Source organism: Schistocerca americana, chromosome 4, assembly GCF_021461395.2.
Source record: "Schistocerca americana isolate TAMUIC-IGC-003095 chromosome 4, iqSchAmer2.1, whole genome shotgun sequence".
Classification (NCBI taxonomy): Eukaryota; Metazoa; Arthropoda; class Insecta; order Orthoptera; family Acrididae; genus Schistocerca; species Schistocerca americana.
This window is the reverse complement of record NC_060122.1, coordinates 219844667-219871531: the sequence shown is the minus strand read 5'-3', so window position 1 is coordinate 219871531 and position 26865 is coordinate 219844667. Positions and strand designations below refer to the sequence as shown.

Below are 26865 nucleotides of genomic sequence, written 5' to 3'. Positions count from 1 at the left end.
CTGGACCATCAACAAGTGTCAGCGTACGAACCATTCAGCGAAACATCATCGACATGCCCTTTCGGAGCCGAAGGCCCACTCGTGTATCCTTGATGACTGCATGACACAAACCTTTACGCCTCCCTGGGCCCATCAACACCGACATTGAACTGTTCATGAATGGAAATGTGTTGCCTGGTCGTACGAGTCTCGTTTCAAATTGCATAGAACGGACGGACGTGTACGGGTATGGAGACAACCTCATTAATCAATGGACCATGCATATCAGCAGGGGACTGTTCAAGCTGGTGGAGGCTCTGTAATGGTGTGAGGCGTATGCAGTTGGTGTGATATAGGAACCCTGATACGTCTAGATACGACTCTGACAGGTGACACGTACGTAAACATCCTGTCTGATCACCTGCATCCATTCGTGTCCATTGTGCATTCCGACTGACTTGCGCAATTCGTGCAGCACAATGCGACACTCCACAATTCCACTACACAGTGACTATAGAAACACTCTTCTGAGTTTAAACGATTCCGCTGGCCACCAGACTATCCAGGCGCGACCATTATTAAGCATATCTGGAATGCCTTGCAACGTGCTGTTCAGAAGAGATCTCCAACCGCTCGTTCTCTTACGGATTTATAGACTGTCCTGCAGGATTCGTTGTATCAAATCCCTACAGCACTACCTTGCTCGCTGGGGCCCTACACGATTTTAGCCTGGTGTACCAGTTTCTTCGGCTCTTCAGTGCAAAATAAAAAAAAGGAAGTGAATACTTAGTTCACTTTTTACCATTTCTTCGGCTTTTTACGTAATACAACAAATATAAAATCAAACAAGCGTTGAATTATTTTAACTTGCATGAAATGCAGACATACTTCGTCCACACTGTGTTTCGATGTTATTCATTTAACATATGAGATGTGCCTTCAACCCTTAATGCTCGTAAACCGTGGTCTACGGAATTGTAACCCATGTCCGGTAGGTCAGAATAACAATAGATGCCACACTTGGCGGATTTCAGCTGTATCCATATTCAGAGCTTGCTGCTGGACTATTTCTCGTCGTGTGACAAACACAACGCCACGTGGTAGTCGACTTCTCATCCCATGACTTGCTCTGCTTTATCTTTTCTCCTCGTGCCTCGCTGTTTCTGACGCTCCCCACGCCCTTCTCCCATCGCCCCCACCCCACCACCATCATTATCCCCACCCGCGCTAATGAAGCTCATCGCGCAAAGTGTCGTGTGAATTGTCTTGAGTACTGGGCTAACACCGCACGGCCGGCCAACGTGGCCGAGCGGTTCTAGGCGCCACAGTCTGGAACCGCGTGACCACTACGGTCGCAGGTTCGAATCCTGCCTCGGGCATGGATGTGACTCCTGTCCTTAGGTTAGATACGTTTAAGTAGTTCTAAGTTCTAGGGGACTGATGACCCCGGTAGTTAAGTCCCATAGTGCTCAGAGCCATTTGAACAATTTAATACGGCACGAGTGCATTTCGTAGAAGTTCCAAACCCGTCGTGAACCTCGGAACAATCACCTGGGAGCAAGCAGTGACGGAAAGCATCGACGTGAAAGGAAACAGAGAATCCATGTTATACCGAAAACAGGCCATAAGCTGACTCACGTACGGAAGTGGAAGAAGACAGGATATAACAAGTCTGAATCTTAGTCACTCTTATCTTATTGAAATGACTCATATGTGACTTGTACGACGGAAGCAGCAGATTACTGCCCGGTCTTCCTGCGGATCGGTTCTCGAAAATTTCCGAAAAAGGTTCGACGTGAAACCAGTCACTTTCCTTCAGACTATTCCCAATGAAGTTGCTCATTCGCCATTGCTACTCTTTAGTGTCGCCTACGCTGATCTGTAGAAACTTTGTGCTTGTCTGAGAATCCTTTCGGAATCTGCTCTCAGATTTATTTGAAAAGAACTTGATTTCAAATGTTGGCTTCACTTCATTAGGCCTCGTAATGTTAAAACTACGTACATATACATCTACAAACATACTCGGCAAGCCACCTACAGTGCGTGGCGGAGGGTACCATGTACTACTACTACTAGTCATTTCCTATCAGCCTGGCGGGGGCCGCGCGGTCTCAGGCGCCTTGTCACGGTCCGCGCGGCTCTCCCTGTCGGGAGTTCGAGTCCTCCCTCGGACATGGATGTGTGTGTGTGTTGTCCTTAGTATAAGTTAGCTTAAGTAGTGTGTAAGCTTAGGGACCGATGACCTCAGCAGTTTGGTCCCATAAGATCTTACCACAAATTTCCTGTTTCTATTTCCTTTCATGTTACACTCGCAAAAAGAGCGAGGGAGAAACGACTGTTATATGCCCCCTTATCAGCAATAATTTCTCGTATCTTATCTTCGTGGTCCTTAGGTGAGATGTATGTTGGCGGCAGCAGAATCATTCTGCAGTCAGCTTCAAATGTCGGTTCTCTAACATTTTCCAATAGCGGTCCTGGAAAATAAATTCGCCTTCCCTCCAGGAATTCCCATTTGAGTTCCCGAACCATTTCGTGTTGTTCGAAACTACCGGCAACAAGTCTAGCAGTCCGCCTCTGAACTGTTACGACGTCTTCTTTAATCTGACTTGATACGGAGCCCAAACGCTCGAGCGGTACTCAAGAATGGGTCGCACTGGCGCCCTACATGCGAATATCTACAACTAAAGGCTTTCAAGCTCTGCAATACCTTCCTTAAATGTACTGCTTGTGTTATAATCGACTATTATCAGCATCTTTGTATTTTTTCCTGCAATTACCAGCAGAATAGCTGCTGCGCCGTACAGCACGTGGAAATATGTTCTGCGTTTCTTTACAATAATCCGACGCTAATATTTTGCTGCAGACAACGGTAATATTAATGAACTATATGAAAATGCTGCTGAGCATACCTGATAAATAGTTTGCATCAACCGAAACCACTGACTAGTACAGCAACGCGCAACTGTGCGATGGTAGTCAGTTCGGAGATAGCCGATTTTGGACGACTTTGTGTCATGTTGGTACAATTCCACACCTCTCCACAGTGTCTCATGAAAAATGGTCATCTATGCGTCGGATGCGGGCATGAAGCTCCTCATACGGAGAACGAGAAGCGTTCCAGATTAATCAACTGAATCTCCCAGCCAATAATGTCACACCTCGAAGAAAACGGTCTATTGACACACAGTCAACATGGGTTTAGAAAACATCTAGCACACAACTAGCTCTTTATTTACATGAAGTGTTGAGTGCTATTGACAAGGGATTTCAGATCGATTCCGTATTTCTGGACTTCCGGAAGGCTTTTGAAACTGTACCAAAGAGGCGGCTCGAAGTGAAATTGCGTGCTTATGGAATATCGTCTCAGTTATGTGACTGGATTTGTGATTTCCTATCAGAGAGATCACAGTTCGTAGTAATTGACGGAAAGTCATCGAGTAAACAGAAGTGATTTCTGGCGTTCCCCAAGGTAGTATTGCTGTTCCTTATCTATATAAACGATTTTGGAGACAATATGAGCAGCCGTCTTCGTTTGTTTGCAGATGACGCTGTCGTTTATAGACTAATAAAGTCATCAGAGGATCAAAACAAAATGTAAAACGATTTAGAAAAGATATCTGAATGGTGCGAAAAGTGGAAGTTGACCCTAAATAACGAAGAGTGTTAGGTCATCAACATGAGTGCTAAAAAGAGCTCATTAAACTTCGGCTACACGATAAATCAGTCTAGTCTAAAAGCCGTAAATTCAACGAAATACCTAGGTATTACAATTACGAACAACTTAAATTGGAAGGAACTCTTTTAGAATAGTGCTGCGCGGTGTGGGATCCTTACCAGATAGGACTGACGGAGTACATCACAAAAGTTCAAAGAAAGGCAGCACGTTTTGTATTATCGCGAAATATGGGAGAGAGTGTCACTGAAATGATACAGGATTTGGGCTGCAAATCATTAAAAGAAAGGCGTTTTTCGTTGCGACGTAATCTTTTCACGAAATTCCAATCACCAACTTTCTCCTCCGAATGCGAAAATATTTTGTTGACACAGACCTACGTAGGGAGGAACGATCTCCACGATAAAACACGGGAAATCAGAGCTCGTACGGAAAGATATAGGTGTTCATTCTTTCTGCGCGCTATACGAGATTGGAATAATAGAGATTTTTAAAGGTGGTTCGATGAACCCTCTGCCAGACACTTGAATGTGATTTACAGAGTATCCATGTAGATGTAGATTTAGACAACTCTTTGTTTACTAAGCTCGTCCAGTAAAATATTAGTCACCCTCTCAAAAGAGCATACTGTTCGCTTTGGTGTGATATATGTGGTGTAGAACTGACACCAAGCTGTTATACAAAACCATCAGCACAGACGTTATTGAAGGTGAAATGTGCCAGTGTGCTGTCAACATAGAAAGATGGTTCTACGTGGCAACGTGATAGAAAAGCAGAAATGAGATAATTGTGTTTGTCCGATTTGTTGCTGTATCTAACGTGTATACGAACAAGAATTATTACTTACCTCCTTGATTCGGTCAAAGAATGCCGAAGGAGATCGGACTAATTGTGACTAAGCTGTTGGCTGATGTTTTCGGGTGACCACTGACGACGGCGTTTGTCGACCTTTGACAGTGCCACTATGACAACAAACTTAAAGGACTCAAATGTTTGCAACGTTCCCGTCGGGTCGCCGAAGTTAAGCGTTGTCGTGCTTGGATGGGTGAACATCCGGGTCTGCCGAGCGCTGTTGGCAAGTGGGGAGCACTCAGCCTTTGTGAGGACACTTGAGGAGCTACCTGACTGAGAAGTAGCGGTTCCGGTCAAGACTTCGAAGGAAGCATTTGAGAATTCTTGATATCCAGAAACAAATGGCGCCAATATCGACAATTTTTGTGAGGTGCACATGGAACTTGAAGATGAGCTACCGAAACTGGTATCAAAAATTAAATAACTTCTCAATTTGCGCTGCTGTTTGGTCAATTTCTTTTTTTAAAAACTGACAATGACCGGAAGCACGGAGTGCTGAACACATGTCTCTCCATATCCACATCCAGTTACGCCTATCGGCTGAGGACGAGATGGCGGTCGGTCGGTACCGTTGCGCGTTCCGAGGCCTGTTCGGGCTGAGGAGGAGGGGAGATGCTTACAACTAACGTGACTAGGCCCAGTGTAATAACAGTTAATAAAATGTGAAAGGTATATAAACAGGGTAAATTAATTCAAGTTTTGTAAGAAAATATTGTATTGAACCAGAGATGGTCAAATGTAGTATCGATTGTGTAGTAGCGTCGCTGCTCAACAGCGATCGCTGATTCAGTGTGTTATGAGTCATGTGTTAGGGTAACTTTAGATCGAGAGACGTATGGAGGACTCTCAAATGTAAAGACGTTTTGCATCTGATGCGTGCTGGATATATACTCACTCTCTACGGACAGTAGGGCGTTTTTTATTTGCAAGATAATATGATTTTTGCAAAGGACCTGGAAGAGCAGATGAACGGAATGGACAGTGTCTTGAAAGGAGGGTATAAGATGAACATCAACAAAAGCAAAACGAGGATAATGTAGTCGAATTAAATCGGGTGATGCTGCGGGAATTAGATTAGGATATGAGACGCTTAAAGTAGTAAATGAGTTTTGCTACTTGGGGAGCAAAATAACTGATGATGGTCGAAGTAGAGAGGATATAAAATGTAGACTGGCAATGGCAAGGAAAGCGTTTCGGAAGAAGAGAAATTTGTTAACATCGAGTATAGATTTAAGTGTCTGGAAGTCGTTTCTGAAAGTATTTGTATGCAGTGTAGCCAGTATGGAAGTGATACGTGGACGATAAATAGTTTAGACAAGAAGAGAATAGCAGCTTTCGAGATGTGGTGCTACAGAAGAATTCTGAAGATAAGAAGGGTTGGTCACATAACTAATGAGGAGGTATTGACTAGAATTGGAGAGAAGAGAAATTTGTCGATGAACTTGACCAGAAGAAGGGATCGGGTGGTAGGGCATCAAGGGATTACCAATTTAGTATTGGAGGGCAGCGTGGACGGTAAAAATTGTAGAGGGAGACCAAGGGATGAATACACTAAACAGATTCAGATGCAGTAGGTACCCCGAGATGAAGAAGCTTGCGCAGGATAGAGTAGCATGGAAAGCTGCATCGTCCGCAGCTCGTAGTCGTGCGGTAGTGTTCTCGCTTCCCACGCCCGGGTTCGATTCCTGGCGGGGTCAGGGATTTTCTCTGCCTCGTGATGACTGGGTGTTGTGTGAGGTCCTTAGGTTAGTTAGGTTTAAGTAGTTCTAAGTTCTAGGGGACTGATGACCATAGATGTTAAGTCCCATAGTGCTCAAAGCCATTTGAACCATTTTTTAGAGCTGCATCAAACCAGTCTCTGGACTGAGGACCACAACAACAACAACACGATATTTGCAAACTGTAAAGGGAATCTTAACAGAAGTAGGAAATAATTAAGGTAAAGAATGTTATTTTGTTACTAATGCAATGCGCGTATTCATAAGTGATGATAGAGACTATGTATAGCACTCACATCCAATGATTTTGTAAAGCTAATTGTTAATGTATAATCACTTTATTGGGAGTGTTAATTGTGAACAATATTAATTTTGTAAGTATGAAAAAACAGGCTTTAAAGTTACTGCCATATTGTTGCTAACCCCAAGTCAATACTAGTTTCCAGGTCCATATCATTTTTAACTAACTACACTACTGGCGATTAAAATTGCTACACCACGAAGATGACATGCTACAGACGCGAAATTTAACCGACAGGAAGAAGATGCTATCATATGCAAATGATTAGTTTTTCAGAGCATTCACACAAGGCTGGCGCCGGTGGCGACACCTACAATGTGCTGTCATGAGGAAAGTTTCCAACCGATTTCTCATACACAAACAGCAGTTGACCGGCGTTGCCTGGTGAAACGTCGTTGTGATGCCTCGTGTAAGGAGGAGAAATGAGAAATGCGTACCATCATGTTTCCGACTTTGATAAAGGTCGGATTGTAGCCTGTCGCGATTGCGGGTTATCGTATCACGATATTACTGCTCGCGTTAGTCGATATCCAATGACTGTTAGCAGAATATGGAACCGGTGGGCTCAGGAGGGTAATACGGAACGCCGTGCTGGATCCCAACGGCCTCGTATCACTAGCAGTCGAGATGACAGGCATCATATCTGCATGACAGTAACGGATTGTGCAGCCACGTCTCGATCCCTGAGTCAACAGATCGGGACGTTTGCAAGACAACAACCATCTTCACGAACAGTTCGACGACGTTTGCAGCAGCATGGACTATCAGCTCGGAGACCATGGCTGCGATTACCCTTGAGGCTGCATCACAGAGAGGAGCGCCTGCGATGGTGTACTCAACGACGAACCTAGTTGCACGAATGGCAAAACGTCATTTTTTCGGTTGAATCCAGGTTCTGTCTACAGCATCCTGATGGTCGCATCCGTGTTTGGCGACATCGCAGTGAACGCACATTGCAAGCGTGTGTTCGTCATCGTCATACTAGCATATCACCCGGCGTGATGGTATGGGGTGCCATTGGTTACACGTCTCAGTCACCTCTTGTTCGCATTGCCGGCAGTTTGAACAGTGGACGTTACATTTCAGATGTGTTACGACCCGTGGCTCTACCCTTCATTCGATACCTGTGAAACCCTACATTTCAGCAGGATAATGCACGACCGCATGTTGGAGGTCCTGTACGGGCCTTTCTGGATAGAGAAAATGTTCGACTGCTGCCCTGGCCAGCACATTCTCCAGATCTCTCACCAACTGAAAATGTCTGGTCAATGGTGGTCGAGCAACTGGTTCGTCACAATACATCAGACACTACTCTTGATGAACTGTGGTATCGTGTTGAAGCTGCATGGGCAGCTGTACCTGTCCACGCCATTCAAGTTCTGTTTGACTCAATGCCCAGGCATATCAAGGCCGTTATTACGGCCAGAGGTGGTTGTTCTGAGTACTGATTTCTCAGGATGTATGCACCCAAATTGCGTGAAAATGTAAGCACATGTCAGTTCTAGTATAATATATATGTGCAATGAATACTCGTTTATCATCTGCATTTCTTCTTGGTGTAGCAATTTTATTGGCCAGTAGTGTATATTTCTCAAGAGGTAATTGTCTCAGTCATATTCGATTTAATTAAGTTGTATGCCAAGCAACAGCCTTGCAGAACAGCTATTTGCTAACTATACAATTTAAAGTACTAACAGAGCAGTGAGAAGAGCGTTACCATCCCGCAAGTAAAGATAAGAAATTTTATTATTTCAGAGACAGGATTGATTGAAGGCAGGGACCATTATTTTCAAATTGATCAAGTTTTTCTTTTATTAACAGGGCCCATTTCAAATCAATAGTTTTGATTCAGATTCAGTTTTTGTGTTACGTAAATTCATACAGTTTTGGTTTGGTTTGAAGTTATTGACAGTTTTCATTCTCGCAGCTAAATTAAATTTTTTTCCCTCAGAAAAGTTCAGTGCAGGTGGAGCCTGCACGCCCCACCACTCACGAGAATTGTCACTCTCCACGAGGAAGCGGATATCGTCCACCTAAAGATGACCATACGCAACAACGAGCGGCGGCTCTATGAGAAAGTGGATGCCTTGCGGGACACTGTCCATAGGTTACGCCACGTTGGGACCACACTTCCACGCCCCTGGCATCGACATCCGGTTCCCCCAACCATCCTAGAGGAAACGGATTCCGACCATGGCTAACGATAGGTTTGGCACGTCCACCACGGACGCATCCTTTGGCGGGACTAGCCCCCATTCTACGTCCAATACTTTCCAATCATACCTGCCCATGTTAGGCTAAATTTTTCTGCCTGACTCATGTAGTACTGTCACCGTCAGAGGGTGGTACGGGACTACAAGTCCCACCGCCACACCTCCAAAGTGAATTGCAGTGATGCAGTCACTGGCCTGTGGAAATTTACTGCCTCACCAACACAGTTAGACCGCAATAGACCGGTGATGCACAAAAAAAAAGGCAGATCGCATTAGCGACTAGATCAAATTCACTTTCACGTGCCATTCCCATTCTAACAGTTGTATTTCAGACTACTCTCACGAGGGGACCTCATGGAAGGGGCATCGAGTTATGAGCTCCCATTTCGCCTGCTTATAGTGTGGGTAGGCACCGATCACACACTAAAATTGTAGGTGCCAATGAGGCCTCGTTTATGAAATATTGCCTGTTAAAGTTTGGGCAATACTTTATATACGGAAAAGTTTCACAATTGTGGCAAGTGAGCGAGTAGCCGAGTGAAAAAAAAAAAAAAAAAAAAAAAAGTGACAAGGGAGCGAGACTCCCGTCCATGCGACCCTGGTTCGAGACCCGTATACACTACTATTTGTTAACTTTTTTATCAAATGCCTCTTTTAATTTATAATTAATCATCAAAATTACGCAAGTAATTGATTAAAAAAATTACAAGCCTCTATAAATCAAAATTACACATTGAATGTCAAATTTAGTCAAAATTTGTTAACTCCTGCTGTTCTTCATTGTTAGGTGGAGCCCACAAAAGATCTCCGTGGTCTTCCACCAAATGTTCAATATTGTCGAAATTGCACTAACTGACAACTCGGGAACAACTTGCACTTTGCTCCATTTTAAAGGGTACACGTCTGCACACTTCATAGTCAAGCTTTCAACTGACGAGGAACGTTTATTCGGCAGTTATAACTGTCGCTACTCATGTACACACGGTAGTGTCCCTTTATTCGTGGAACGGCAGGTACAAATAGGAGAACGCCAGCGGTCACAGACCATAAACACGACTTAGGCGCGACGACGAGTCAACGATGTGACAGGTATAAAATTTTTTAGGACCCTGTATGACGGGTTTATGACTATTTTCGAAGAAATATTTTAACAACTTCTCTCAATTTTAAGGTCAATAGGCAAATTTATGTTTGTGAACGTTTGAATTGTGGTTAATTTCCTGTTAAAATAAAAACAAACACAAAATATTGAAATGTGAAATTCAATTTTTAATTTTGATTTATAGAGGGTTGTAATTATTTTTAATCAATTCCTTCCAGAATTTTCATGATTAATTATAAATTAAAAGAAGCATTTGAAAAAACAAAAAGATAACAAAAGTAGCATAGACGGATCTCTAATTAGGGTCGCCTGGACGGGGGTCTCACTCGCTTGCCACTTTTTTTTTTTTTTTAATAATCTCATTTTGTTCGCTATTGTTCGTTCCATCTGCTCGGGGCGGACGTCGTAAGGCATCCGTTTAAGTTTGTTGTTGATCGATTAGCTCAGTTTATTTTTATTTATTTATTTATTTATTTATTTTTTATTACAGAGGTCAGCTAACCCTCTGACCGAACACGCTGAGCTACCGTGCCGGCGCCACTCGGCTACTCGCTCACTTCCCAAAATAGTGAAACTTTCCTGTATATAAAGAGCTGCCAAAACTTTAACAGGAAATATTTCAAAAGCGAGGCCGCATTGGCACCTACAATTTTAGGGTGTGATAGGTGCCTACCCACACTATAAGCAGGCGAAGTGGGAGCTCATAACTCGATGCACCTCCCAGAAGGCCCCCTCGGCAGTTACGTAATTGCAATCACATTTCAAAAGTACATGTTTCAAATGATTGAAAAAGAGAGACAAGTGACGTTGGGTTAGAAATGCCACCGCTGCTCTCATGCGCATCGTGTATGAGTGACAGGGCGCACAGAGCTTTGGGGAAGAGGCGGAGGAAGAAGTGGGAGCAGTGAAGGACGCGGAGGGGCGGCCTCGCCGCTTATCGCCTGAGCCGCGAGCAGCGCGCCGCGCACCCGAGAGACGGTGACTCAGTGCTGCGTCGCACACAGACCAGCGCGGTTGCCATGGCGACCGACGAGGTGCCGCGACTGGTGGACGAGCTGCCCGCACCCTGCAAGGCCGTGACGGGTGACGTCACCCTGGGCGACCAGTGCCTCGTGCTGCGTCACCCCGACCAGCAGGGGCTGCTGGCAGACCTGCGGAAGGTCGCGGAATCCGCGGCCGGCGAGCGCAGGCCCTCTGAGGGCTACGACAGTTCTTCCGGGATCTGCGAGTACGATCTGGAGCCGGTCGCCAGGAAGGACTCCCTGGACAGCTGCTTCTCGTCCTACAACTCCGGTGACCTGGTCGACGTTTCTAGGAAGCTCGCGTTCGGATTCGACACTGCTGGCGTGACGTGTACTGTCGAATGCGAGGAGAGCCTGGAACAGCGGTACGAGGCAGTCGAGAGCTGCAGTGTCGCGGAATATTCCGAGTCCGAGAGTGACAGCAGTAGCGAAGATGGCGAAGAAAATCTCGAGTGGCCGCTGGCTGGAGACGGCCACGTCACTGACGGTGAGGAGCAGCCGGCAGACGAAGTGATACAATCGTTGTCCTCCCTGCTGCACCGAGAGACGACCCAGAAGTTCGAGAGTCTCACCGTAACCGACTCGGAGTCCGTGCACGTGGGCAACGTGACGTACATCTTGGGCGAGGTCAACGTGAAGCAGGTGGTGCAGGAGACTTCTCTCAAGCAGCAGGTGTTCGTGTCGCAGGCGAGGGGAGGTAAGGCTGCATGATTTCTTTACTTTTTTCTTTCCACGCCTGCTTATGCAAGTGCCAGGTTGCTCCCAGTCTACACCTCACAGAGAACGACACATGAACAGCTGTAGTACGGTAACCTATAGAACAGACTTCTTCCCTCCCTTAGGTTACCTTACGGCTGTGCCGAAGGCAAGGTCAGCCTGCCACAAAGTTAAAATACAGTAAAATAGCGAAATCATCAATAACAGCGGACCGCATACGGCCGAATAAATGCTGTGTAAGAGAGAGAGAGAGAGAGGAGAGTTCGTTTGTCTGAGTTAGCGTATCAGCCATTGTCTTCCAAATTACACTCCTGGAAATTGAAATAAGAACACCGTGAATTCATTGTCCCAGGAAGGGGACACTTTATTGACACATTCCTGGGGTCAGATACATCACATGATCACACTGACAGAACCACAGGCACATAGACACAGGCAACAGAGCATGCACAATGTCGGCACTAGTACAGTGCATATCCACCTTTCGCAGCAATGCAGGCTGCTATTCTCCCATGGAGACGATCGTAGAGATGCTGGATGTAGTCCTGTGGAATGCCATTTCCACCTTGCGCCTCAGTTGGACCAGCGTTCGTGCTGGACGTGCAGACCGCGTGAGACGACGCTTCATCCAGTCCCAAACATGCTCAATGGGGGACAGATCCGGAGATCTTGCTGGCCAGGGTAGTTGACTTACACCTTCTAGAGCACGTTGGGTGGCACGGGATACATGCGGACGTGCATTGTCCTGTTGGAACAGCAAGTTCCCTTGCCGGTCTAGGAATGGTAGAACGATGGGTTCGATGACGGTTTGGATGTACCGTGCACTATTCAGTGTCCCCTCGACGATCACCAGTGGTGTACGGCCAGTGTAGGAGATCGCTCCCCACACCATGATGCCGGGTGTTGGCCCTGTGTGCCTCGGTCGTATGCAGTCCTGATTGTGGCGCTCACCTGCACGGCGACAAACACGCATACGACCATCATTGGCACCAAGGCAGAAGCGACTCTCATCGCTGAAGACGACACGTCTCCATTCGTCCCTCCATTCATGCCTGTCGCGACACCACTGGAGGCGGGCTGCACGATGTTGGGGCGTGAGCGGAAGACGGCCTAACGGTGTGCGGGACCGTAGCCCAGCCTCATGGAGACGGTTGCGAATGGTCCTCGCCGATACCCCAGGAGCAACAGTGTCCCTAATTTGCTGGGAAGTGGCGGTGCGGTCCCCTACGGCACTGCGTAGGATCCTACGGTCTTGGCGTGCATCCGTGCGTCGCTGCGGTCCGGTCCCAGGTCGACGGGCACGTGCACCTTCCGCCGACCACTGGCGACAACATCGATGTACTGTGGAGACCTCACGCCCCACGTGTTGAGGAATTCGGCGGTACGTCCACCCGGCCTGCCGCATGCCCACTATACGCCCTCGCTCAAAGTCCGTCAACTGCACATACGGTTCACGTCCACGCTGTCGCGGCATGCTACCAGTGTTAAAGACTGCGATGGAGCTCCGTATGCCACGGCAAACTGGCTGACACTGACGGCGGCGGTGCACAAATGCTGCGCAGCTAGCGCCATTCGACGGCCAACACCGCGGTTCCTGGTGTGTCCGCTGTGCCGTGCGTGTGATCATTGCTTGTACAGCCCTCTCGCAGTGTCCGGAGCAAGTATGGTGGGTCTGACACACCGGTGTCAATGTGTTCTTTTTTCCATTTCCAGGAGTGTATTAATGGAATCAGTTTACCTTTGAGAACTGTCTAAGTACGAAAGAAACATTAAAGGAGTATGCAGAGCAAATGCATGAGATATAAACCTTTCCCTGCTGAAACAGTTATAAGAATTAAAACCAGCGGAGTAATGTTCTTATCAGGGCACAGAAAAACGAATATGCTCTTGCTTATTAAAAAGACTGGCTGCCTCATTGTACCTTCTTCGGCACCTTTGAAATTGTTTTCAAAAATTTTGGGTTGCGAACATTCATGCGGTCTTTTTAACATGCAACTCACCTCTCGTTCCCATAAGCTCACCTAACAGTAACTTGCTCACACCCTCCAGTCCATCGCTGTAACTCGAAGACACTCATCAACTCCCACTTACCCATTCTCACTCACCCATTTGGCCCAAGTCATTGTTATTAAGTTTTTGTGTCTCTCTGTTGCTGTCCCCTGTCTCACAGCCACTGTCTTCTTCGTTCTATCCTATCAACAATGTCTTCTCTCAGTGTCACTGTCTCCCTTTTATTCTCTCTTACTCCTGCTATCTCATTCATTCCTTCCCACAGCTGTTGCCTCTTCTCACTGTCACTATCTCTGTCTTCCTAACTGACACTGTCATGGGCTCTGTCTCTCATTATTTCTGGCGTTGACCCATTTCCACATTCTCCTTCTCCTTATTCCTCTCCCGCTTGTGCAGTCTCCTTCAGTTTTTTCCTAGCTCTGTTTTGTCGCTGTCAACTGTGTTCCACTGCCGTTGTGTACTTATCTTTCTCTCACACTACCTTTGACTTCTTCACTTTTTTTGTACCACGACCATTGTCTACTGTCTTCCAGCATTTATCACTTTTCCCTCTCTTTCCCACAGCCCACTGTCTCCTTCCCTCTCAGCATGAAGAAGAGCGAATATGTTCTTATGCTGACGTTTTGGGGAAATTTTTAAAGGTGCTGAGGGAGGTAGACTTTTCAGCCAGAGTCTTTTAGTGCTGCGATGCGAGCATTTTTACTCTGGTTCCCTTCTTTTCCCCGCTACAACAGGGCAATTCACTCATATGAAAAGAACTTTACGGGTCAATAAGATTTTAATATTTACCTTATGTGAGTGACACTGAAAAAAAAAGGAAAACTACGTAATTTCACACCTCAGACCGGATTTTATGCGCCCAAAAATATTGCAACTGTTTCAGCACTACAACAACATGGTGTTCTCATAACCTTTCTTTACATCGTATTTCTCCTGCTACATCACTTTATAGACAACGATTTCGCCACACAACGGATTTTACGTGCGTATTTTATGTGTACAAAAAGGGTAACTTTGAATCTCTGTGTCTCGGAAATGGATAAAGAACCCACGAAAATTTTCAGGTTTGTTCGAGAACTGGATCTCAATAATATATCGTAATAATTCACCCATTTGCCGTCCACAGCCGTCTTGAAATCCGCGCGTCGGTTTTGGTTCCCAAAAACCAGCTTTCCGGATTTTCTCAGGAATCGCCCATGTACTAAACGGCGCCTCAATAAACCCCTTAAGGTGCACAGCACACTACATCTACTGCAAAAAGCACCAACCGATTTGCTCCATTTGCTTACGACGGAAGAAGTATGTAATGTCCAGACTTTGACCCTCTTCTGTACGGCAGTTACAGTAAGATGATCCTTCTATCGGATTTACGAATGGTCCCTAACGAAGAGCTATCCAATACTCTTGACGCTACATTTCTATCGCGAATTGAATCCGAGGTCCAAGGTCTAAGGCCCGAGAAAATCCCAATTTATGCGCGGCGTTTTGGGACATTTTGGGCGGCGCATGCTGTCGCATGCGTACTGACTTAAATTTTGCAGCTCTGTTTCCCAGTTTAATTCTTGTGACTGTGGCAAAAGACGCAGGAAAACTGTAATACGTTCAAACATAAACCAAGGCTCACCCCTCTACGAGTCCAAAGGTTTGTTTTTTATACCATTCGGAAGATTTATTTTATTTTATTTTAATTTTTTGCGAAGAACAGATTGAGTACGCCCAAAATTATCTGACTTGGTGGTTATGGTGAAATATCAAGCGTCAGATCGTAAGGGCGGCATTGTACCATCATGGTATAAAATTAATTTGAAAGGTATTTGTTGGTGAAGAGTAATCGCTATTCCAACAGCCAGTGAACATAACTAATATGAAAGACAGTGCAGTCGGTACAGTCGTTCGTGTTATGTTGTCATGTAACCCGTGGTCTTTTAGTTGGTTGTTGACTCTTGATTCGGGGGCCGCAAGTTCGAGTCCCTGCTGGGTCGGGGACTTTCTCCGCTCGGGATTGGGTGTGTTTTGACTTCAATGATCGATGCGCAAATCGCCAAAGTGGCATCAAATCAGAAGACTGACATCTGGAGACCAGACTCCCCAGAAAGGGATTATCGATCAAAAATACCTTAAGCCCCTTATGGTATTACTATTAGCAAATAATTTTCCATTTAGTTCGCTCCCTGTCAACAATTCACATAAAAATACACCACAAACAACGTTTTACGGTAATGATGAATGAAAACGAAGTTCTCTATTGACACTGGACATTGCACGGAAAACCTGAGTAGATATCTCTGTTTGACCTGCCGTGTACTACAGTTGGTAGAAACTAACTATAGAAACATCTTGTGGAACAGAATGTCCGAATGTTATGAACTCTTTTTTTTTTTTTTTTTTTTTTTTTTTTTTTCAGGAACGGTTAGTCGTATCAGGTTCGTTGGCGGTATAGAAACTTTAAGCTTCCAAGTCAATGCATCAAGATATACGGCCAGTTACGTCACATATTTTGATACTCGTGGAATCACTCACCAACTTCCCGTTGACCTAGAATCATGAAACTCGGCAGGTAGCAAGATTTCACAGTAAGAAGCAAAGGGAAAAACCGAAAATTGTTAAGTTGTAAATATATAATGTTAATGTTGTATAATGTTAAATATATAATGTTAAATTGTAAATATATTACACAAAAAGTGTTTGTATTTTTGTCGTGTTATTCGACTGTCTACCTGTCTGTCTTTAAAGACCTCTTTTTTTGACGAACGGATTGACGTATCAAGTTGAAATTTATGTCACATACTGAGGTCTATGGTCCCTCTGAGGTGTAGAACAAGATAAACTTCTATGCCAATGCAGTCAAAGGACGCGGCCAGTTACGTCACACATTTCGATACCCGCCACGTCAATCCAAAATTATACAGTACTTTCCGTCGCTCAGAGTCATGAAATTTGGCAGGAAGCAAGGTTCCACAGTAAAAGTGAAAAAAAAAAAATCGAAAATTGCTGATTTGTAATTATATCACACGAATAATTTTTTTAGTCATTTGTTTTTCGTATGTCTGTCAATCCGTCTGTTAAGACCCCTCTTTCTCGTAAACGAGTAGACTATCATGTTCAAATTTATGTCACGTACTAAATTCTACGGTGCCTTGGCGGTGTAAAAACTTTAATAGTCTTCTTCAACGTAATAAAGCCATTAATGTTAAATACTTTGATAGCTTGCCAATATCGCTATCGATAAGAGGCAGAGCCGGCCGCGGTGGTCTCGCGGTTCTAGGCGCGCAGTCCGGAACCGTGCGACTGCTACGGTCGCAGGTTCAAATCCTGCCTCGGGCATGGATGTGTGTGATGTCCTTAGGTTAGTTAGGTTTAAGTAGTTCTAAGTTCTAGGGGACTGATGACCACAGCTGTTAAGACCCATAGTGCTCAGAGCCATTTGAACCATTTGATAAGAGGCAGAGATCGTCGAAATTCTCGATTCCTGGCGCGGATAAACTATTTAAATATGTAACTGACTTTGTACAGAATCTTAAGTGTGCTAGTTCTACTCGCAATAATGCGGATTTATTTTAATATCAATTATATTTCAGGCTTCTTTAACTTTCAAGCCCAAGAGAAAAGAGACATTCTAATTATTCCTGAAGTAGGCCCACTGAGGAACTAAAATCTGGAAACGATCTCGGCTGCAGTAACTTTGCGACAAGGCATCAGTTTACTCTGAATGGCGGGACACGCAATACATGTAACGGCATTCCTCTTAACAGCGAGTAGTTCGCCTTCCGTAATGTTCGCACATGAATTGACAATGCACTGACGCATATTGTCAGGCGTTGTCGGTGGATCACGATAGCAAATATCCTTCAACTTTCCCCACAGAAAGAAATCCGGGGACGTCAGATCCGGTGAACGTGCGGGCCATGGTGTGGTGCTTCGACGACCAATCCACCTGTCAGGAAAAATGCTATTCGACACAGCTTCAAGCACACGCGAGCTATGTGCCTGACATCCATCATGTTGGAAGTACATCGCCATTCTGTCATGCAGTGAAACATCTTGTACTAACATCGGTAGACCATTACGTATGAAATAAGCATACATTGCACCATTTAGATTGCCATCGATAAAATGGGGGCCAATGACCCTTAATCCCATAATGTCGCACCATATATTAACCTGCCAACGTCGCTGATGTTCCACTTGTCCTAGCCATAGTGGATTTTCCATTGCCCAATAGTGCATATTATGCCGGTTTATGTTACCGCTAAATAGAACGCGTGCAAAAAATCTGTCATCGTCCCGTAATTTCTCTTGTGCCCAGTGCCAGGACTGTACACGACGTTCAAAGTCGTCGCCATGCAATTCCTGGTGCATAGAAATAGGGTACGGGTGCAATCGATGTTGATGTAGCATTCATAACACCGACGGTTTTTAGATTTCCGATTCTCGCACAATTTGTCTACTACTGATGTGCGGATTAGCCGCGACAGCAGCTAAAACACCTAATTGGGCATCATAATTTGTTGCAGGTCGTTGTTGACGTTTCACATGTGGCTGAACAGTTCCTGTTTCCTTAAATAACGTAACTATCCGGCGAACGGTCCGGACACTTGGATGATGTCGTCCAGGATACCGTCCAGCATACATAGCACACGCCCGTTGGGCATTTTGATCACAGTAGCCATACGACACACGATATCGACCTTTTCCGTAACTGGTAAACGGTCCATTTTAACACGGGTAATGTACCACGAAGCAAATACCGTCCGCACTGGCGGAATGTTACGTGATACCACGTACTTATACGTTTGTGACTATTACAGCGCCATCTATCACAAAGGGAAAAAAGTGGTCCAACTAAAACATTCATATTTCTTTACGTACTACACGAATATGTAAAAAAAATTGGGGTTCCTACTTAAAAAAACGCAGTTGATATCCGTTTGACCTATGGCAGCGCCATCTAGTGGGCCAACCATAGCGCCATCTGGTTTCCCCTTCAAGCTAGACGAGTTTCGTTCTTTGTAGTTTTTTCGTTTGATGCTTATTTCGTGAGATATTTGGCCCGGTCACTATCAAAAGACCACCCTGTCTAACTTGCCTCGAGTTGTGTAGTTTCTTCGCACTTTCGCTAAGTTTTCTGTTCATACAGTATTGCTTAATGTAAATAGTCTTCATGCTTTGCGGTATTCCCGTGAAGACTATTTACAACATATCCACCGGGAAAGCCCGAAGAGTCACAGTATTGCTTAATGTTTGCGAAGGCTCCCCTCGGCTGATTAATGTGAGCCTATAACTTCTGAATGCATAAATATTTTATCAGTTGTTCTTTTTGTGTTGTGACCTGCTTCCACTCCCCCCCCCCCCCCTCTAATCTTCTTCAGTCTCCATACTAATCAAGGACGCACTGATACTAGGAACACTTCCGACACCCTACGCCAGGGTCGGACACGGCTTGCAAAACTACACGCAAGCGTCATGTTCTGCTCGCGTGCCGTCCGAGGCTCGGCCTGTCGCGGTACTGCTCGGTCCTTCTCGGGAGTTCAAATGTGTGTGAAATCTTATGGGACTTAACTGCTAAGGTCATCAGTTCCTAAGCTTACACACTACTTAACGTAAATTACCCTAAAGACAAACACACACACACACACACACACACACACACACACACACACACACACACCCATGCCCGAGGGAGGACTCGAACCTCCCCCGGGATCAGCCGCAAAGTCCATGACCGCAGCGCCTTAGACTGCTTTTTTTTTTTAATTGTTCTCATTTTGTTCGATTTTATTCGTTGCATTTGTTCGGTGCGGATGTCCCATGACACCCGTTCCAGTTCAGTGTTGAGCCGTTGACTCAGTTTTTTTTATTACAGAGGGCAGCTAACCCTCTGACCGAACACGCTGAGCTACCGTGCCAGCTATTTAGCAGTGTGGTGGGGCATTTTTCGATCGGCATGACATTCATCAGCTCAACAGAATCGTAGTGGCATTGTTGTTTACCCTTCGCTATTTGTTTGTGGTATGAATTAGGTTCACAGCGTGGTTTCGCCCAAATAACTAAGTGCCAGGTAGTCGCCGCAAGCGATGCCGGCGTAGCCACGCCCAGAAACTTTCCGCAAAGCCGCCACAACCACTCTGCTACCTGCGGCCGCCCACAGTACTACTCACCTCAGTCCTTGGTCGTCGACTACGATGACAGAATCCTCTTCTAGTATGGCAGCTATGTGATTAGTGTATTAGGCAGAACCCAACATGAAAGTTAGTATTAAATTTATTCTGATTGAGAGACTTCTATTTTGTCTGTGTCAGGTGCTGCATCAATGATCAGAGACAGCTGTAAATCCCCATTCCTGTGTAAATGGGTTGTTGGTTGGTTGATTGGGAGGAGGGGACCAAACAGCAAGGTAATCGGCCTCATCGGATTAGCGAAGGGCGGGGAAGGAAGTCAGCCGTGCCCTTTCACAGGAACCATCCCAGCATTTACCTGAAGCGATTTACGGAAATCACGGAAAACTCAAATCAGTGGGTGGGGGGGGGGGGGGGGACGTGGGTCTGAAACGTCGTCCTCCTGAATGCGAGTCCAGTGTTCTAATCACTGCGCCACCTCGCTCGATAGATGGTTTGTACAAAGTTAAGTAATACTTCTTCTTCTTCTTCTTCTTTTTTTTTTTTTTTTTTTTTTTTTTTTTTCATCAGTCTACTGACTGGTTTGATGCGGCCCGCCACGAATTCCTTTCCTGTGCTAACCTCTTCATCTCAGAGTAGCACTTGCAACCTACGTCCTCAATTATTTGCTTGACGTATTCCAATCTCTGTCTTCCTCTACAGTTTTTGCCCTCTACAGCTCTCTCTAGTACCATGGAAGTCATTCCCTCGTGTCTTAGCAGATGTCCTATCATCCTGTCCCTTCTCCTTATCAGTGTTTTCCACATATTCCTTTCCTCTCCGATTCTGCATAGAACCTCCTCATTTCTTACCTTATCAGTCCACCTAATTTTCAACATTCGTCTATAGCACCACATCTCAAATGCTTCGATTCTCTTCTGTTCCGGTTTTCCCACAGTCCATGTTTCACTACCATACAATGCTGTACTCCAGACGTACATCCTCAGAAATTTCTTCCTCAAAATAAGGCCGGTATTTGATATTAGTAGACTTCTCTTGGCCAGAAATGCCTTTATTGCCATAGCGAGTCTGCTTTTGATGTCCTCTTGCTCCGTCCGTCATTGGTTATTTTACTGCCTAGGTAGCAGAATTCCTTAACTTCATTGACTTCGTGACCATCAATCCCGATGTTAAGTTTCTCGCTGTTCTCATTTCTACTACTTCTCATAACCTTCGTCTTTCTCCGATTTACTCTCAAACCATACTGTGTACTCATTAGACTGTTCATTCCGTTCAGCAGATCATTTAATTCTTCTTCACTTTCACTCAGGATAGCAATGTCATCAGCGAATCGTATCATTGATATCCTTTCAACTTGTATTTTAATTCCACTCCTGAACCTTTCTTTTATTTCCATCATTGCTTCCTCGATGTACAGATTGAAGAGTAGGGGCGAAAGGCTACAGCCTTGTCTTACACCCTTCTTAGTACGAGCACTTCGTTCTTGATCGTCCACTCTTATTATTCCCTCTTGGTTGTTGTACATATTGTATATGACCCGTCTCTCCCTATAGCTTACCCCTACTTTTTTCAGAATCTCGAACAGCTTGCACCATTTTATATTGTCGAACGCTTTTTCCAGGTCGACAAATCCTATGAAAGTGTCTTGATTTTTCTTTAGCCTTGCTTCCATTATTAGCCGTAACGTCAGAATTGCCTCTCTCGTCCCTTACTTTTCCTAAAGCCAAACTGATCGTCACCTAGCGCATTCTCAATTTTCTTTTCCATTCTTCTGTATATTATTCTTGTAAGCAGCTTCGATGCATGAGCTGTTAAGCTGATTGTGCGATAATTCTCGCACTTGTCAGCTCTTGCCGTCTTCGGAATTGTGTGGATGATGCTTTTCCGAAAGTCAGATGGTATGTCGCCAGACTCATATATTCTACACACCAACGTATCTGTATTATAATGTAATGAACTGCCGCGCGGTGTAGCCGCGCGGCTAGAGGCGTGATGTCACTGATTGCACGGCCCCTCCCGCCGGAGGTTCGAGTCCTCCCTCAGGCATTGGTGCGTGTGTTGTTCGTAGCTTAAGTTAGTTTAAGTAGTGTGTAAGTCTAGGGACTAATGACCTCAGCAGTTTGGTCCCTTAGGAATTCACACACATTTGAACATTTTGTAATGAATTAGTATTGTTTGTCTTACAGTATCCTCTCCGCGGCCTCCCAGAGCAAAGTAAAGAACCCACTACTTTACCGATGAATGTATTTTCGTCCGATACAACATGACAATCCGGTGACTGTTTGGAGAATAGATACCACGGTATCTGTTCTTTCGAGAACAGTTACTATCTTCATATATAATTAAATGGCTAGCCGCCCATTGACCTTCGTCTGTGCAAATGCGCTCAGTTTGCCTGAACTCTTACGGGAATCGTCACCTTAGTGGGCGCGAGTAATGAGTGAATGGGCAAATATCTATTAGGAACATTACGTATGTAGATTGTGGACAATTGGGAATGTGGGTCTCACGGGAGGCGTGCAAGGGATAAGTCCCTGCAGTCGCGCTATTCATCTGTGTCCTCGTGGCTCAGATGGATGCCGGCACGGTAGCTCAGCGTGTTCATTCAGAGGACTGCATGCCTTCTGTAATTAAAAAAAAAACTGAGTAAAGGAATCAACCATTACCTTGAACGGATGTCTTGTGACGTCCGCCCAGACCAAACGCAACGAACAATACCGAAAAAAAAAAAAATGGATAGAGCGTCTGCCATGTAAGGAGGAGGTCCCGGGTCCGAGTCCCGGTCGAGACACACATTTTAAGCTATCCCCATCGAGGTATATCAACAACACCTGTCGGCAGCTGAGGGTTTCAATTAATTATTATTGAGAAGGATGAGAATTCTCACGATTAATTATGCGGTTACATATCGACTGATATCGTAATTTTGCTGTGGAACGACATTGCAATACCATGCAGAAAGAATTTAAGGTTTGATCGATGACGAGAGAGCATAAAACGGCACTATCGACAGAGCGTTTGTACAGGATTCTTTGTTCTGTGCACCAAGAAGCACTTAGTGCTAAATTTGCAACCATGGAGCACGTTATGGAATTGGTGGTACGAAGAGTAAGTTCTCCGAAGTCGCACGCGTTATTACACTGTCAGTTGCAACTGTTTTCGTTGGAACTGATCGAAGAGTATGGAGACTTTATATATTACTGCAGAGTAAATTCTCTGAAGTAGCACGCGTTATTGCCAACGGCTTTGCTGCTGTGGTAACACCGGTTCTCGTCAGATTACCGAAGTTTAGCGCTGTCGCGCTGGGCTAGCGCTTGGATGGGTAACCATCCGGTCTACCGAGCACTGTAGGCAAGCGGGTTCACTCAGCCCTTGGAGACAACCTGAGGAGCTACTTGACTGAGAAGTAGCGGCTCCGGTCTAGTAAACTGATATATGGCCGGAAGAGCGATGTGCTGACCACTTGCCGCTCCATATCGGCACCCAGTGACGTCTGTGGACTGAGAATGACAGGGCGGTCGGTCGGTCTCTTTGGGTCTTCATGGCTTATACGGGTGGAGTTTAATTTTTTAGCACGCGTTATTAAACTACTAACGTACGATATCACCTGCAAGTGGTCGCTCGCTTCGAGATCCCACACATGAGCGATTTGCCAAACAATTGCATTCAGTGTTATGAACGCCACTGTGCCGACAAGTTTTGCTATGGTTAATGAACACACGAAAGGAAGGTGGCGGAAATGAGGATGCTGAGGTGGATGTGTGGGGAAACAAGGAAGGACAGGATTAGAAATGAATTTGTTGGAGAAGCTGTGAAAGTGGTACCCATGGGGAAAAAGATGCGAGAGAGCAGACTAAGGTGATACGGACACTTACAGAGAAAAGGGGGGAGTATATCGGAAACAGAGTTGAAGATATAAAGATTGAAGGAGCGAGAAGGAGAGGAAGACCGAAGATAAAGGATAAGATATCCGGGGACCTAAGGGAGAAAGGATGGAAGAAGGAATAGGCAATGGGTAGAGTACTATGGAGGAGAAGGAGCCACAAGAAGCAACGCCGACCCTACGTGACGTGGGACAAGGCGACGATAAAGAAGAAGAAGAATGAACTGCTGTATTTAGCAGCAGTTGCTGTTGATTTATGTATCCCCACGCATACTTGCAAAACTTAAATTTAAGTAGACATGAATTATAAGTTACTAAACTTGTTTTGAAACGCTTTTCTTGAGAAATGTGGGTTACTTTACAGAACATATTACATTTTCCGCTGACACCAAATGGGTTGTGTACATCTTTCCAGTGTGCCAGTAGAATTCATTCACGCTCAGTAGTCCTCAATTCCTTTTTTGTTGATTAGTCTTATTGTTTTATTGCACGTATTTAGGCCAACACAATAATTGTTAATTATTAACGCGAAGTGTTTATAGAGATGTCAATAGCAGCACTACTGATAACAGTAACTCCTTTTACAAGTTACAAGGAGGAGAATTGAATTATATGAAATGACAAGAGACTTGAGTATGACCGTATGTTAGATTTGCCATGAATTAAATGTCCACTTAACTTCACAATACGTAGGCTACGTGTATCATTCTGTTTAGAAGTTAAAAACTTTAATAACGTGTTTAATTATTTCACAAGTAACTCAAAGTGATAAGACGCACCCCATCCTATCGCGACTATTATTACAAATTTCCCATCATTTCCATTTCTGTAGCACAAACTTCAAAAAGCTAATCGCTGCAAAATAGGAGAGTGTATTCTGTATTACTTCTTAACATAAATGGCGGCACTGTGTTCCACTTCACTTCTCAGACTACTTCGTAGTCACATGGCTCTGAGCACTATGGGACTTAACTTCTGAGGTCATCAGTCCCCTAGAACTTAAAACTACTTACACCTAACTAACCTAAGGACATCACACACATCCATGCCCGAGCCAGGATTCGAACCTGCGACCGTATCGGTCGCACAGCTCCAGACTGGAGCGCTTAGAACCGCTCGGCCACTCCAGTTCGTAGTCCCTGGATCACTATACATTCTTCCACAGTATCGTCAGTCAACATGGGAAAACCGAGATGAAAAAAAATTGCACAAGCAGGCTTGATAAATAGAGAAACAAGACGCAGTCGTATTGCCACACAACACTGCTAACCAGCCAGGTAGCCACATTGTGAGTTCGAATCGCGTGCAATCCATCAGATCGCCTGGAACTTCCATGCGACCAGAGGTCAACGAGTGATAGCTGCGATTTTCCCACACACGTGCGATCTACGAAGTGATAGGTCTCTCCTATTTGGCACCCTTTAGTTGCAACACTCTACTTTGGAAGTGATCGAACACCATGTAGACTTTATATATTATTACAGGGAACGTTTGTTAAGTCAAGAGGCATGCTGTTTTCGATTTAAATTACTTTATATTTGAATTTATGAATAAAAAAAAGAAAACTGGAACAAAAATTAGAACTTCCGAAATGAATTGCAGACTTCGAATTTTAAGTAGACTGGACTGCACACCGCCTACAATAGGACGTTGCAAGGTTAATCTTCCATAATTTGAGGAAATTATCTGTTTTACATTTGTTTTTTGAACTGTTTTCGACACTGTTTGCCGCGACAGTTAAAAGAACCTCTCTGCATGTGTATAGAGGAACTGATCGATCTGTATTGTAATTCCCGTTTAAAAAACAAATTCGTTTACGTTAAAACTGTTTAGGAGTTGTACGTTGTTTTCGTCGGAAGAGCTTCCACGTCACCATAATGAGATTGCAAACGTCATGCAATATTTATATCAAGATTTGTGTGTGAAACGCTTGCTTCTATTGTGAAACAAAATAAGTCATGATTAGGTGGTAAACTGTCTGACGAAAATCTGCTATATTGCCCGCATTGGGCCGTGTGCCGATACCCGCCAGGGTGGCCGAGCGCTCTAACGCGCTGCTTCCTGGACTCGGGTAGGCGTGCTGGCCCCGGAACGAATCCGCCCGGCGGATTAACGACGAAGGGCCGGTGTGCCGGCCAGCCTTGATGTGGTTTTTAGACGGTTTTCCACATCCCGCTAGGTGAATACCGGGCTGGTCCCCACGATTCACCTCAGTAACACACGTCGCAGACATTTGAAACACGTCCGCACTATTTCACGATTTACACTAGACGCAGACAGTTGGGGTACACTGATTCCATCCTGGGGGGTACGGGGTGGCGGCAGGAAGGGCATCCGGCCACCCCTAACACTAACACTGCCAAATCCGTTGTAACCACGTCGACCCTGCGATCGCTGCGGGACTATGGCATAAGCGAAAGAAAGAAAGAAGAAAGAAAAGGTCCGCATGCCGATAGTCTATACCAGATAACAACTTTATTATGTCTCCTGCATTATCAAAATAATTAGGCCAAATAATACTGAAAACTCTTTTTCTTTGTGATCTATGTTGTTGTGAAGTAACACATGAAACAAAGGCACATGCAATGTTACTTGCGTGACTGGACTGCCATGTAAATGCAGCGCGTTCGCAGTTAAGCCCACTCCCCCATAATACCACTTAAACATGAGGTTGCCTTAGCAAAGTATACGTCAGCAGCGGAGAAAATCGCTCTACACGATTTTAGTTGTTTGACAAACTGTTGAGGCTTCTTCCGATCAGCGGTCAACGACTTCCAAAAGCGACGCGTCTCGTGTGCCTTCACAGCGCGATTCGGCCTTCGGCGGCTGTCATCAGTGGACATCATTATGATGTTTACGTCTCAGTTGCTGACGACTGAGCGGTGTTGTGTTGAGTTAGCGCTCTTGTAACGCCACAGTGACATGTAACTGTGTGTAAATTGTGTAGACTTCGAACATGTCGCAAATAACCGGAAAGATACAATGAAATCTGTATTTGATTCTAAACATGACCTAAGTAGGTTGAAGAAGTTGTGAAACTCTCACTGGATAAGATTATACGAATCCATTAACAGATAATTAACAGTAATGTGCACATTAAGATGAAATCTGCTGAAAGTTGTGGACAGATCACTGAGTCGTGTAGCGGTGTTCTCGCTTTTAAGCGCTGCGATGGGGACGCTGGAGACGTGCAAGTTTCACATTCAGACCTCGGTATTCGCACCGTTCGAATTTTCAAATTACCTTGCAAAATACCAGCAGAGAGGATCAATGCTACGA

The 26865-nt window shown here is 45.0% G+C and overlaps 1 protein-coding gene across 1 annotated transcript in view; it reads left to right on the top strand.

Annotated features, from left to right (window-relative positions):
* Positions 1-10842: 10842 nt before the first annotated feature.
* Positions 10843-26865, top strand: part of LOC124612676 — a 173946-nt gene continuing 157923 nt past the window's right edge. The window contains exon 1 of the mRNA XM_047141000.1: positions 10843-11557. Within this exon, the coding sequence (XP_046996956.1) occupies positions 10858-11557 (700 nt within the window). The 5' untranslated portion in view covers positions 10843-10857. The remainder of the gene's footprint in view (positions 11558-26865) is intronic.